Below are 15289 nucleotides of genomic sequence, written 5' to 3'. Positions count from 1 at the left end.
CAGAGTAGGCAACGTATTCCCAAAAGCCGGAGAGGACCTCAGCAAAACTCGCCTTTCCCTCAGAAATTTCCGGGGACACGTAGTGCAGAATTTGGGCCAAGGACACCGCCCAGGGTCTTGCGGAGACGTGAAAACTCCCGAGAGCCGCAGGTGCCGCGCGGGGCATCCTGGTGGAGTCAGCAGCGCGGCGGCGGAAACCGCAGCCCGGCGGCCCTGGAACCTCCCAGGTCAGAGGCACTGCGGGGCTGGAGCGGAGTAGGGTGTGATCGGTTTCTGGGCTACTCATTAGGACTCTGCTCTCATGAGCTCCTAAAAACTGGACAATTCCTGACTTTTTTTTTTCTTGTAAGGTTTTCAACATATTCTCTTAAAAATCTCACAATTCTCTTTGTTAGTTCGGAAACAACAAAACACTTTAAATTATCCAAGCTTTTCAAGAGAGTAGCATTTAGAGCTGGTGGATTGTCAACCTAAAAAACTTGTTAGATATTAATCACATAAGGATCGACAGAAGAATCACAAATATATTTTCACAAACTCCATCCACAGTTATAGTTGTAATCATTAATATTTGCTATGTAGAATTTTATCACTAACTGGGCATCTGAGATGCACACATTCTATGATGTAAATACAGTACTCAAAATCTTGTATTCCAGGTAAGGGTCTTAATGGTACATCTTAGAGTCCAGAAAGTCACCTTATGCATGCTGAGTGTGAGGATATCAGACCCTACAGTATGTTCAGTGACAAAGCACCATAGTAGAAAGGACCTTTGAGGAACTGTGGCTGCTTACTTACATCAGAAAACAGTCTCTAATTCAATGTGCCCTTGGTTCATAACCTGTACTTTACTCAAGGGCAGGTGGCCAAAGTGTTGCTTTTTATTTCAGGATTTGTTGATCTTCAGTGATGTGGCTGTGGACTTGTCCCAGGAAAAGAGGGAATGCCTACACTCTGTTCACAGGGCTTCTTGCATAGAGACTTCATGTTAGAATTAAAGTGGGATAAGGTAGAAAAGACCATTTATTTGATACTGAATTACTGATTTATTGAATGATTTACTTAAAGCACTGCTGTAGTGCTCTGCAACTTCATTTTGCTACTTGGAACAGAATGACCTTGGAGAGGTGGCTGAAACAAAAGTCTTGCCCTTACCAATCTTACCCGCAAAGCTTACATCTGTCAGCTGTAACCTGCATTTGAAAAGCCTCCAAGCTAACTGCCTTGATGTTTCAGGGAAGTCCTGCTTACTTTCCTTCTGGCCCCACCTTGTGCTTATAGACTATAAAATGCATATAGGAACTGGCCTGGAGACCAGGGCCTTTCAGAGCTCTCCCACCTTCGGTCGTCTGTGACATCTATTCTTTCACTGGCAGTGGTGTCTCAGAGTGCTTATTCTAGATTACACAATAGAAGCACAGCCTTTGGTTACTGTGTGTGAGAAAAGTTTTCTTGATCTATTATTTTCTCATCCTCAAGTTCCTTCTCAAACGAAGGGGCCGCACGTGTGTGAGCTCAGTGTGGCTGAACTTCACACCACAGCTCATTACAGGGAAAGATTCTCAAAGCAGGAAAGGACATTGTTATGAAGTGTTCTTTATTCCCCATGTTTCTCATTTGGGGAAGTGTTGGGTTTCTTTCATTTCTGTCCCATGGTAAATTCAGACTCAATAGTTTAGAATATTGTCATCCCAATCATGAAGTTTTGTTTCTGCTCTTGAGGGGTTTTTAATTTTTAAAAATTTTTTATTTGCTTGTGTGTTTTTGCTTACATGTATGTCTACACCACTTTCATGCCTTGTGCTACAGAGGCCCAAAGAAGGGGTCAGATACCTTGGGATTGGAATTACAGATGGTTGTGAGCCACAGTGAGCGTGCTGGTCCTTGGTCCTCTAAACAAGCAACAGCTACGAAACAATCTTCCCTGCCCTTTAGTTTTGGCTGAGCTGTGATAAGAGGTGGGATTCAAGTTGTACAAACTGGAAAAGCTCCCTGAATCTTTTCAGTATTCTAACACCACATGACAAATGGGGAATCATTTGTAAAATTCTCTATTTAGTTTTCTCTTTATCTAATTGAGCATAGTACTGTGTTAGAAATCCTGGTACTTAGCCAGGCGGTGGTGGCGCAGGCCTTTAATCCCAGCACTTGGGAGGCAGAGGCAGGCAGATTTCTGAGTTCGAGGCCAGCCTGGTCTACAGAGTGAGTTATAGGACAGCCAGGACTGCACAGAGAAACCCTGTCTCGAAAATCCTAAATAAATAAATAAATAAAAGAAAGAAAAGAAAGAAATTCTGGATCCTGGTACTTATTAATAAATCTCTTTCTCATATCCAGGACTCACTGATGAAGTGGAACAGGGAGTGCTGGATGGTGAAGAGAGAGAAGACTGTAGCAAAGGATCCAGGTATGTTGGGGGAAATTGAGGCAGGGATTGGTGAGAGGCTTAAAAAAAGGACGTGAAACTCATTTTTGCCACATTCTGTTTCACTAGGAATGATTCTGGAGACTTCCACTGAGAATAGCTTTCTTGAGATTATCCTATTGTAGGTGATGAAAGACTTTCTAAGAATTAATAGTAAGAAGCAAATGTAATTTTATTTGACTGTGCATGAGGTAGATGGTATCCATCTTGAATTCATATCATTGATCATGTCTTGAGACCAATATTAAATAGTTTTCATTACTATAATTTTAATATATTATAAAATTAGGAAAATTGATGCCTCTCTGTGTTTCTCTGTTCTCTGAATTTCGGGGTTTTCTGTAGTTCCTTCAGATTCTACATCTTTTAGAGTTAATTTCTCCATTTCCTAAAATAATGAAAGCAGAATTTTGATAAGAATTGCCTAGTATGTCTCTAAAGTATTAAGCTTCATGTTCATTGTCCTCTTAATGATACCTCCTGTACACTCACTGGGCTTATTGCTACAGTTTTAACAGATTTTCAAATTTCCTCTGGATTTGATCTTCCTTTGAAGATGTTTGAGCTATTCTTTGTTTCCCCCAATTTAATATCACTATCTCTATTCCTACAAAAATGCCAGGAAGATTTTGATAGGAATTTCTTGGAAACTCTATAGAAGACAAACCTCCTTCTAACATTGTCTTGACAAGTTTGCATAAGCACATGCAAGCTGTTGATTTTCATGTCCTGTGCTCTTCTGCTTTCCCTCTGCTGTTGATATCTGTATTCCAGGAACTCGATCTGTAGACCAGGCTGGCCTTGAACTCAAATCCGCCTGCCTTTGCCTTCTTAGGGCTGGGACTGATTAAAGGCATGCACTACCACCTTCTGGAGACTTCTAATTCTAAGATTTGACCACAGTAGAGCGTGCTCCCTGAAGTTTGAGAAGATTGTGAGACCTCTGCTTTTTTGTGGATGGCTTTCTGGAAGGCTGCTAGGCATAATCTTTTTCTGTGCTGTTGATGCTCATCTTTTCTTAGCAATACTCTGTCTGATATTATTATCTGACACTAAATGTTGGGTGGATGCTAAAGTTCCCCAGCATCACTGTCTGTTTTTTTTCCCTACCATTCTGTCACGATTGCTTCAGATATTTGGAAGCTTTCCTTTTCTTTTTCCCTTTGTTTCTTTCTGACTACCTGTCTGTTGTTTTGTTTTGTTTTTTAATGCTGAGGCCTATTTCTATTTGCATGTTTTCTTTGGGCAATATTCATTTATATTTGAAGAAATCACTGAGAAGAAAGGACAAACTCAAAACAGTTTGATTATTTTTTTTTCTGTCTTCCATATCTTACCATCTTTCTGAGCTCTTTGCCTTTCATTGGTATTCTTATAGCTTATTCCTTTATAAATTTCATTCTGGCATCTTCTACAGTATTTCTATTTTCTACTGTGAAGTGATTTCAGAAGTCATCTCATTATAAGAATGTGTTTCATTTAGAAGTAATTCTAAACAAAACCACATGCGTATATAGTTGGATTTTTTTTAAAGATGTATTTTATTTATTATATGTAAGTACACTGTAGCTGTCCTCAGACACCAGAAGATAGAATCAGTTCTTTTTACAGATGATTGTGAGCCACCATGTGGTTGCTGGGAATTGAACTCAGGATGTCCGGAAGAGCAGTCAGTGCTCTTAACCGCTGAGCCATCTCTCCATCCCTATAGTTGGATTTTATGACATTTTTTTCCTTGTTTAGTTGTTTAGGAAACTGCATACTTACTTGCATTGTGGCTGCAGTGAGTTCAAATTCCCACTGACAGTATATCTCCATATTCTTCCTACTGTGTTGTATCTTTGTCACTGTTTAGGACTATGAGGGTACACACTGAATGGTCAGAGTGATCTGTAGCTCCATTTAGAAACTAGTTCCCTATGTTCACATATGAACATGTTTCCCCTTTGTGTTACTTGTGTTATGTATGTCACTCTTCTAGGTCATACATAAACATTTGTGAGTCATTGCACCAAGGGAGAGAATAGGCCCAGTTTTATATTTTCTGAGTGGACTGATATTTTCCTCAACACCATTGGTTGAGGAGACTGTTCTATTCTTCAGCTTAAGATTTTGGTGTTTTCAAGAAAATCAAGAAGGAAGACCAACACGTGGATACTTCATTCCTCCCTAGAGTACGGAATAAAATATCCATGGAAGGAGTTGCAGAGACAAAGTTTGGAGTTAAGATGAAAGGATGGACCATCCAGAGACTGCCCCATCTGGGGGTACATCCCATAATCAGCCACCAAACGTAGACACTATTGCATACGCCAGCAAGATTTTGCTGAAGGGACCCCGATATAGCTGTCTCCTGTGAGGCTTTTCCAGTGCCTGGCAAATACAGAGGTGGATGCTCACAGTCATCTATAGGCTGGAACACAGGGTCCCCAGTATAGGTTCTAGAGAAAGTACCCAAGAGCTGAAAGGGGTCTGCAACCCTATAGGTGGAACAACAATATGAACTAACCAGTACCCCCAGAGCTCATGACTCTAGCTGCATATGTAGCAGAAGATAGCCTAGTCGGCCATCATTGGGAAGAGAGGCCCCTTGGTATTGCAAACTTTATATGCCCCAGTACAGGGGAATGCCAGGGCTAAGAAGTGGGAGTGAATGGGTAAGGGAGCAGGGCGGGGAGGGCAGGGGAGGGTATAGGGGACTTTTGGGATAGCATTTGAAATGTAAATGAAGAAAATATCTAATAAAAAATGTGTGGAAAAAAAGATTTTGGTGTTTTGGTAAAATTACAGATGGACTCAGCTGCTTTAGATGTTCTAGATCTGCTATTCCATTGCCCTGGGCTGTGTCTTCTCTTCTGCAACTACCATGAGATCACAACTTTTTGTTTGTTTGTTTGTTTGTTTGTTTGTTTTAGAGACAGGGTTTCTCTGTGTATAGGCATGGCTGTCCTGGAGCTACCTCTGTAGACCAGGCTGGCCTCAAACTCAAGAGATCCACCTGTCTCTGCCTCCCAAGTGCTGGGATTAAAGGCATACACCACCACTTCCTGGCTTCCTAACAGCTTTTAATATTAATTTTAGGTACAAAAGTACAAGAAGAGAAAAATCAGAAAAGGACAATAGGGAGAAATGGCTGGTTCTCCAGTAAATACATTCCAGGTCAGTGTTACACCCACTTCTAATCTATAACTATTCTATAGTTATATGTCTGATTTTTTGAAACAGGATTTCTCTGTATAGTCCTGGCTGTCTTGGATGTTCTGTGGATCAGACTGGCCTCAAACTCACAGATCTACCTGCCTCTGCCTCCTAAGTATTGGGACTAAAGGCATACACTACCACCACCAACACCAGGTTCACTGCAGGCCTTTAACTCTGTGTTTATGTTATTTAAAGTGTTTGTTTTATTTTTCTTCTGATAGATAAAATTAACTGTGTAAATGTACATCTCCAATGAAGCACAGCCTTCCCTCTAACTGTCTTCCCCAGACTTCAGCTTGTAAGGGTAAATTAATTAAAGACCTGTATTCTGAAAGTATTTTCCACTGTGACTGATGATCAAAGAAATATATTAATCCCCAGTTGCTGCAGAGGGTATATATATATATATATATATATATATATATATATATATATCCATATATATTGTTGAGGTCTGGAAATTGTTACACAAACCACTCAGACATTTATCTCAATTAAACAAGCTGGTTCATTGAAAGCACACCCCAAGATTGATCAGGGACACAGTATAGAGTCTAAAGCTAAACTGCAGCCACAAATGTTTCCCAGAGCCAGTGTATATAGGCAAAAACCACCATGAGCTCATGTGCAGATACAGGAAGTTCTGGCCAGGATTGGCCCTGACTCAAGCTATTTTCGCTACTAGCTAAACAAGAACTGTTCTAACTGACCGTTATTCTGATTGGTCCTAAGTGGAACGTATGGTTATGGATTTTCTTAATATTAACAAGCCTCAGACCATAACAGGGTATGTGGTCAGCTTGACTCTGCTCTGAGTCAAGCTATTTTTCTGTGTCAGTAACAATATAAAATGACTGGTAGTTATGGAGCAAAATGGCTACACCTAGGTTGATTGAGGGGGCTTCAACATATATTAGTGAGAAAGGCCTCATGCTCAACAGATGCTCTGATTGAAGGATCTGTCAGGTTTCCTCAAACCAGTTTTATGCAGGTGGTTTTATGCACCTTCAGACACCTGGAATTCCTCTCTAGCACCACTGAACTATTTATAGAAAAATAGACAAGACCGCACTGTCTGTTATTCTAATAGAGTTTTGAAGCTCTCTAGAAAGTGTGGAACACTCAGTTCTCTGTGTGTTGACTTTAAGCAGTGGTTTTCAATCTGTGGGTGATGACCCCTCAGCAAACTTCTGTCTCCAGAAATGTTTACGATTTGAAAGAGTAAACAAGTACAGTTATGTAGGAACAACAAAAATACTTTTATGGTTGAGGCTCACCACAGCATGAGGAGCTGTATTAAAGTGTCACGGTATTCGGAAGATTGAAAGCCACTGGGCTAAAGTGATACTCTTGTCAGTAGATTCAGGCTGCAATTTCTTTGCTTCTCTCCTTCAAATATTCCTTCCTTCCTTCCTTTTTTTCTTTTCTTTGTCTTTTTCTTTTTTTCTTTTCTTTTTTTTTTTTTTGTTGGGTTGTTGTTATTGTTGTTGTTTAAGACAGAGTTCCTCTGTACAGCCTTGTCTGTCCTGGAACTTACTCTTTAAACCAGGCTGTCCTAGACCCATAGAGATCTGCCTGCCTCTGCTTCCCAAGTTCAGGAATTAAGGGCGTGGACCATCACCACCCTGCATCCTTGATAACTCTTCAGGAATGAAACATCTCTGAAATTTGTGAAATTGCTATTTGTGTTTCTTGAATTATGTGTATGTTTTTGAAAAAAATAAGTATATTATCTCATATGTGAATCTTGCTGATTTTTATATGTACTTTATAGTTGCCAAAATCTCATAAAATGATTTTTCTGTTTGTTTGTTTTTCAAGGCATAGTTTCTCTGTGTAACAGCCCTGGATGTCCTGAACTTGCTTTGTAGACCCAGAGATTTCCCTGCCTCTGCCTCCTGAGTGCTGGGATTAAAGGCCACTATATTTGGCCTCATAAAACAATCTCATATATGATGAATGTTTGGAGAACTGGTGATTTGGATTGTTGTTATTCCCTCTTACTATGAGAAAACCAAGACTCTTTAACAGACTTACTTATTTACATTATATATTTATTTTGAGACAGAGTCTTACTTTGCAGCTTTGATTTGGAATTCACTGTAGAAGCCTAGAATGCAGAGATCTGCCTACCTCTACCTCCTGAGTGCTGGGATTTAAGGTGTGTTCTACCATGCCTGATAGTTAAGACTCTTTGACATTATGTTCATCCATAGATTCTGCTTCTCAAGTTCTGCCTCTTTGCTATAAAAAAATGTGGAGCTGGGGTATGGATCCTAGAGCATTAACATCCCAACTGAGTTTATTAGAGTATAATCCTATAAGGCCCAACTGTAGAGATTGATCCAGTGTCAGTATTTTACTGGGTCTACTATTTTGATATTTAGAGCCACAATTTTGCTCATCACAAATTTTATGTCTGAAATGCATACAATATGATTCTATGTGAAATTAACACTGTCTTCATAGAACTATATTTCTCTGTCCAGACCTTAAATTTATGTCTTATTTGCCCTAAAAGAATATTGTTTCTGAAAATATGATATCATCCTGTTTTCCCAGAGTTGGAAAATGTGTTTTTGAGTATCATGATTCCAGAAAACATTTTACTGAATAACTGTGCTTCTTCATTTACAGGGGAAAAAAAAAAAAGAAAGAAAAAAAGAAAAAAGAAAAGGCCCTGTTTCCCTTATACTCTCTGTATCCAGGAAAAGACTCTTCTCATGGTAAACATTTTCATTGCAGGGTCTGTTGACATTCCGAGATGTGGCTGTGGACTTCTCCCAGGAGGAGTGGGAATGCCTGGACTCTGCTCAGAGGGCTCTGTACATTGGTGTAATGTTAGAGAATTATAGCAACCTGGTGTCTGTGGGTAAGGACATTATTCTTGCACAATTCCTAACTCATCCTTGATTTATACCTACTTTATAGGTGTGGAGACTTTTTGAGTAGCTGTCTTAGAAACTATAGAAAACTAGGTAAATTATGTTAATGAATACTTCTTCGTGGTATCTGATGTTTTTCCTTATGGAGGTGTTATAAAGACTTCCTTTTGAGATCTGGCCTCAGCATGAGGAGGGTCCTGAAAAAAGGTGGGGAATGGGAGCTGTGCTGATTCAATAATGACTGTAGTCAGTAGTGGATGCAAACTGTCAATTCAAGTGTACTCTCTTGGCCCGAGAATTCTCATCATTAATGCAACAGTTATTGGACTGGAGGGTACATATGTCTCCTCATAATTCCAAGTTTGACTACATCTACAATGAATAATTTCTACAAAGAGCTTTGTAGGCTTTTATGGCCTCTATAGTTATATTGTCTAGATCCTTTCCCATGGCCCTAAAGATCAACTGGAAAGCCTATTCCTCATCCCCCACAGCCTTATGACCACCTCCATTTCCCAGTCCACATCTATATCATTTATTATGGAGTCATTAGCTCTGAGTAATGAGGGATATATATTCCCCAGAAAGAGAGATTTAAAGTAAAACAAATAAAAGAGACAGCAGATCAGCTTCAGGGCAATAGCAACCATCAAGTGCATCCTGGGATCAATGCCCTCGTGGTTCTCCAGGGGCAGAAACTGTGTCACACCGCCCCTTAGGTAGGCATGCCAGACCTAGCACTTTTGGGTCCACAGTACATTCAGAGACCCAGTAGCAGATGTTTCCACCCACCTACATTCTAATGTTCCATCATTGCATTTGACTCAGTTTTAGCTGAAGGCAGAATTTGGTTTGCAAACTGAAAATGTTGCCTAAGTATTTCTTCAGCTTTATTTATTTTATTTATGCATGGATGTTAGCCTGCATTCTCAAAGTGCCTGACTTAGCCAGCAGAAAACAACAAATGCCCTGAATCTAGAGTTACAGAGGAGTATGAGCTTCCCCAGGAGGCTGGGAACAAAAACTGGTCCATTGACCCATCTCTTTAAGACTTCCACAAATACTTGTAAAACTCCTACATGAAATAATGACTAGCAAATCATATCTAGAGCTTTCTATTATGTCATCTCTTAGATATCTGGTATGTCCTATAGAATCCAACAAAATAATGTGCTACTTTGTGTGTCTGTGCCAATTTCTAATACGCAGGTATTATTGTGTGCAAGGCAGACCTGGTCCCCCATCTGGAGCAAATCTATATACCCTGGAATGTGAAGAGAGAGGAGATGGTGGCTAAACCAGGTAGAGGTGAGTGAATAAGCACGAAAGAGGGACTCAAGTGAAAAAGGAAGGTAAAACAGAAATCGGTTTTACCATATTCTGTCTCACTAGAAACTTTTTGCTTTTTGTTTGTGATTCAAGAAAGAGTTTCTCTATGATAGCTGTGGCTATCCTGGAACTTACTCTGTAGACCAGGCTGACCTTGAATGCACAGATATCCACCTGCCCTCTGCCCTCTGCCCTCTGTCTTCAACCCTCTGCCCTGTGGCCTCTGCCTCTGCCCTCTGTCGTCTGCCTCTTGAGAATTTCTACTTAAGGGAAGACAGGGAACACAGGGCTGAATTTGTAGATATCAGACAGTATAAAGTTTGAAGGAAAAACTACATAATAACTACCCATGACATCCCTACCCTGTTTCAGCTATAGCCTTAGATATTTAGTAAAAATATTTTCTTTGCATCTATTATTTTTGATGAATTTTAATGGATCATTAAGAAAAATCTCTATCAGTGTGTGTGTGTGTGTTTATGTATGCTTTTGAGACAGACTCTCTCTATGAAGTGGTGGCTGTCATTCGATTCACTATGTAGACAAGGCTGGCCTGGAATTCACAGAGATCTGTCTGCATCTATCTGATAAATGCTGGGATTAACATCATTCTGCACCACACCTAGTTCTACCATGTTTATTCAAAAGTTTTTAAAGACAAAAGAAATTTGATTATTCTGAGCAGGGATTGTATAGTAGCATACTTATTAAGTGGAGATATTTTGAACTTAGTGTTAAACATTTCTACAATATTTCTGGGAAAAACAGTTAGACAGAGTAACATATTTCAAAGGTAATTTTTTTCAGAGAGCTCTGTTCCCAAGTTCATTCTTGTTTCTTCAACTATTTGTTCTACTTTTTGTAAGGTATGCAGTTTAGAAAAGAATGGAAAGACTGTTATCAGTGATGGAGATCAGGCTAGAGGTTCTTCTGAGCATTCATACAGTGACTTCCACACAGTAATAATGAATGATAGGAAAAGCTCTGCAGAGAGCTCTATTCTAAAGAATTGTGTTTACTTATCTCAGAGAACTTAGATATTAAATCTGTTTAACCATTCCTCAATCCTCCTTTCCCTAATTGTGCTCATTTTCCAGAGAACTATCGAATGTGCAGTGAATCTGAGATTGTCTTCTATGAAGACTCAAAGAGTATCATCTATGAGCATGTGGATATGCAATGGCAGTACAGTGAATGCAATGAAATTGGCAAAATGCTTCCCGAATCCTCGGGATGGATACTTTGCAAAACAAATAATACTCCAGAAATCTGCAACAAATACAGATTTGGTAACCACAAGGATGCGTATATTGAATCAACAAACCTCAGTAGACATAAAAGTATGCACACTGAAGAAGAACCTTGCAAATATAAAGACTATAGCAAATCTTTAAGTTTGTTTTCAAACGTAAGTCAGAGTCATGGAATCTACATAGGAGAGAAAGAATATAAAGAATGCGATAAAACTTTTGGCTCTTTCCCAAAACTTGTACAGCTAAGAATCCATAGTGGAAAAAACCCACAGAAATGTAGGAAATGTAGAACAGGATTCAGGACCTGCTCAAGCCTTAGTACACAACAGAGAACTTATACTGGAGAGAAACCATGGATATGCACAGAATGTGACAAGGCTTTTAGGTGGTTGTCAGATCTTAAAACCCATTACAGAATCCATCCTGGAGAAAAGCCTTTCAAATGTAAGGAATGTGGCAGATCTTTTACCTTCTGCTCTTCTCTTAGAGAACATCAGAACATCCATAAGGGAAAATTGTACAAATGTTGGAAATGTGACAAATCCTTTACCCGGTGCTCATCTCTTAGAGCACATGAGAAAATTCATACAGGAGAGAAACCTTTCAAATGTAAGGAATGTATTAAGTCCTTTTATATGCTGTCCCAGCTTAGAAAACATGCCAGAACACATACTGGAGAGAAACCATACAAATGTAAGGAATGTGACAAATCCTTTACCTACTCCTCATCTCTTAGAGAACATCAGAACATGCATGCTGGAAAACTATATAAATGTCAGGAATGTGACAAGTACTTTACCCGGTGCTCATCTCTTAGAGCACATGAGAAAATTCACACTGGAGAGAAACCTTTCAAATGTAAGGAATGTGGTAAATCTTTTTATATGTTGTCGCAACTTAGAAAACATGCCAGAACTCATACTGGAGAAAAACCATACAAATGCAAAGAGTGTGAGAAATCCTTTACTCAGTGTTCAACCCTTAGGATACATCAGAAAATTCATGCTGGAGAGAAACCCTACAAATGTAAAGAATGTGGTAAGTGCTTTTATAAGTTGTCATATCTTAAAGTCCATTATAGAACCCATACTGGAGAGAAGCCTTACCAATGTAAAGAATGTGGTAAGGGCTTTTCCCAGTTGTCTTGTCTTAAAAGCCATGAAAGAATCCATACTGGAGAGAAACCTTACAAATGCAGTGAATGTGACAAATCCTTCACACACTGCTCAACTTGTAGGAGACACCAGAGCACTCATGCTGCAAAGCTTTACAAATGTGAAGAATGTGACAAATCCTTTGCCAAACAGTCATCTCTCAGAACACATCAGAAAGTTCATGCTGGAGAGAAACCTCATGCTTGTAAAGAATGTGGTAAGGCCTTCTATCAACTATCACATCTGAAAGTACATTACAGAATCCATACTGGAGAGAAACCTTATAAATGTGATGAATGTGAGAAATCATTTACGAAATGTTCATCTCTTAGAACACATCAGAAAATTCATGCAGGAGAGAAACCTCATGCTTGTGAAAAATGTGGCAAGGCCTTCTATCACTTATCACACCTTAACATCCATTACAGAATTCATACAGGGGAGAAACCTTACAAATGTAGTGAATGTGACAAATCCTTTACCACACTGGCAAACCTTAGAAGACATCACAGACTTCATACTGGGGAGAAAACTTTCCATAGTAAATAATGTGGTGTATGCTTTTCCGAAAATGCTGTCCTTAGGCACCACTGGAGGCTCCACTCCAGAAAAACATTATGAACATGAGAAATCTGAGAAGGCCTTTACAGAATATTTAAATCTTAGAAAACATCTAAAGTTTATAGTGAAATGTTATACTATTGGAAGCTTTTCATTAAAACATTATACTTGTTCAACCTCAAAAAATTTATAATGAAGACAATGTGTTAATCTAAAGAATGCTACCAAACCTTTAGTTATTCCCTGAAATAATATTAGAGAGAAATCATACATGTTTGCCATTGTGCTATATTCATGCCTCACTGCACAGTAGAAATTCCTCTCTAGAGACCCTAAAGAAATATCATTGAATTTGGCAAAGCCTGTTCCTACTAGACTTCTGGAAATTCTTCCTGAAGAAAAACCCAAGAAAGTGCTTTAATAAAGGCACCCTTGTTTTTTTTTTTTGTTGTTTGTTTGTTTTGTTTTTTCACCTTCAAATACTCGTTCTGGAGTGAAAACCTGTCAATCACAAGATGGTGAGAACTTAACAGTGATAATCTGTGTGCTCATGCACAGCTAGAAAATCCCCCAAGAATGTACAGGAAAATTATTTTTCAGTACTAAAGAAAGTTGAAGTATTTAGTAGAACTGCAGAGCATAGTAAGAGTAGAAATTTCATGTACAAATAATACAACACAAAGGTTTGTAGGCATTAGAGAAGCCAGTGTACTACATTAGCAAATGGTTATATATAATTGGTATCAATTGCTGCTCCTTCAGAGCTGATGAGCCCAAGACAGGAGTCAGGAAAGTTAGTAGGGACTGACAATAACCATCAAGGGACCTTAATTGCCTGCACAATCTTAATGCCAATTTCAAGCACTCTATGTGTCAGGGCTCCTTTGTACACAGATTCTGCACAGATCAAAGCCCATTTGATGATCTTTCAGTAGTTTTCTTCATTTCTTATCATTTAAAAACAATTCCTAGCCAGGCGTGATGGCACACGCCTTTAATCCCAGCACTTGGGAGGCAGAGGCAGGCGGATTTCTGAGTTCGAGGCCAGCCTGGTCTACAAAGTGAGTTCCAGGACAGCCAGGGCTATACGGAGAAACCCCGTCTCGAAAAACCAAAAACAAACAAACAAACAAAACCAAAAATACCCAGTTCTTAGCCAGGTAGCAGTTGCACAGGCCTTTAATCCAAGCACTTGGGTCGGGGAGGGTAGAGGCGGGTGGATCTCTATAGAAGCTAGCCTGGTATAGCCAAAGCTATACAGAAAGACCCTGTCTCAAACAACACACACATTCACAAAGGGGGAGAGGAGAGAGAGAGAGCAATTCTTGCTACTTAAACAGAATCCTGTCTTGAAAACCCTCGACTTTCAGAAGTTACTCTTTTATTTGTAATAAATATTGATTGTAAGCAAACCTACTTCTGTTGACTACACCTGGAAGAGGCATGAAAGTACTTTCAGGGAACAACACCATATTTGGAGAAACTGTCTTGGAGTTTTCCCATAAGCACTCAGAACTCTCCTTACATAGGTTCATCCATGGACCATGTTACAACATCTTTCCCATTTTATCTTTTGAACTCAGTATGTCTAGAATGGTTTTCATTCAAGATGTAGACAAATCTAATTGTCATTTGATGCATGAGTATTCTATAAATAAGCAAATTATCAACACAATAATATTAGGCCAGTGAAAGCATTATTTGTTACGATCTGCCATCAGGTATGGGAGCCTTCCTCCTAGCAATTTAGCTACTCCATAAGTCATATTGAAAGACTCCGAAAGGAGCCCCTCGCTCAGGCCTCAGGACAATAGCGGACACCCAAGAACTCACGATAGACCGAGCTTGTTGCAAACCACTTGAGGCTTTATTCGGGGAAAGCCAGAGCTCTGGGGATGACTCATATCCCACGCAGGGGTAGAGGAGTGGACCTCGAGAGGAAAGAGGTCCCAGTTTTTATAGGCCCTCACGGGAGAAAGGAGAAGGGGGGGCAGTAGGGGATTTCCAGATCTAAACAATGTCTATTCTCAAGAAATGGGTATGAGAGGGGTACAAGGAAAGAGTCTGGTGCAGGTGTAGCAACTCAGGATTGGCTGGGCTGTGGTTGCTGGGGAGATTTTCTGACTCTTTCTCAGCAACCAATATCACAAACACCTGGCAATGGGCTTCATCAGTGGGCACACACATGGGTCAAGGAACAGTCAAAACATTGGCAGGCACACAGGTTCAAGGAGTGGCCAGAGCATTGTGCACCTCTATTTTTCTAAATCAGTGAAGCTAGTTCTGCTAACACTGACATCTATCTTGCCAATTTCAGGGCTTCTGTGTCCTTTTACATTCTGTCAGGATCTTTCAATATCCTTGTAAGAAATAGTCAATAAGCTATCTGAAAATGTTAAAAACATCAAAACTTAACTTCCCTTGGAAATAGTAGAAGTTTTATTTGTTCTCACATGTAATTCTATGATTAGATTCTGT

General features: G+C 39.6%; 1 protein-coding gene across 1 annotated transcript; it reads left to right on the top strand.

Moving 5' to 3' along the window:
- On the top strand, positions 1-13261 carry LOC110312426 (uncharacterized). The gene is made up of 6 exons (XM_085833043.1): positions 1-227; positions 2341-2410; positions 5510-5587; positions 8375-8501; positions 9724-9822; positions 10941-13261. Exons 3-6 carry the CDS (start codon positions 5558-5560, stop codon positions 12797-12799), a joined length of 2115 nt encoding a protein of 704 aa, XP_085689169.1. The 5' UTR covers positions 1-227; positions 2341-2410; positions 5510-5557; the 3' UTR covers positions 12800-13261.
- Positions 13262-15289: the final 2028 nt, after the last annotated feature.

This window comes from Mus caroli, unplaced genomic scaffold (assembly GCF_978045245.1).
Source record: "Mus caroli unplaced genomic scaffold, Mus_caroli_1 scaffold_18, whole genome shotgun sequence".
NCBI classification, from domain to species: domain Eukaryota; kingdom Metazoa; phylum Chordata; class Mammalia; order Rodentia; family Muridae; genus Mus; species Mus caroli.
The sequence above is the reverse complement of the archived record's forward strand: the minus strand, read 5'-3'. Positions and strand labels throughout refer to the sequence as shown.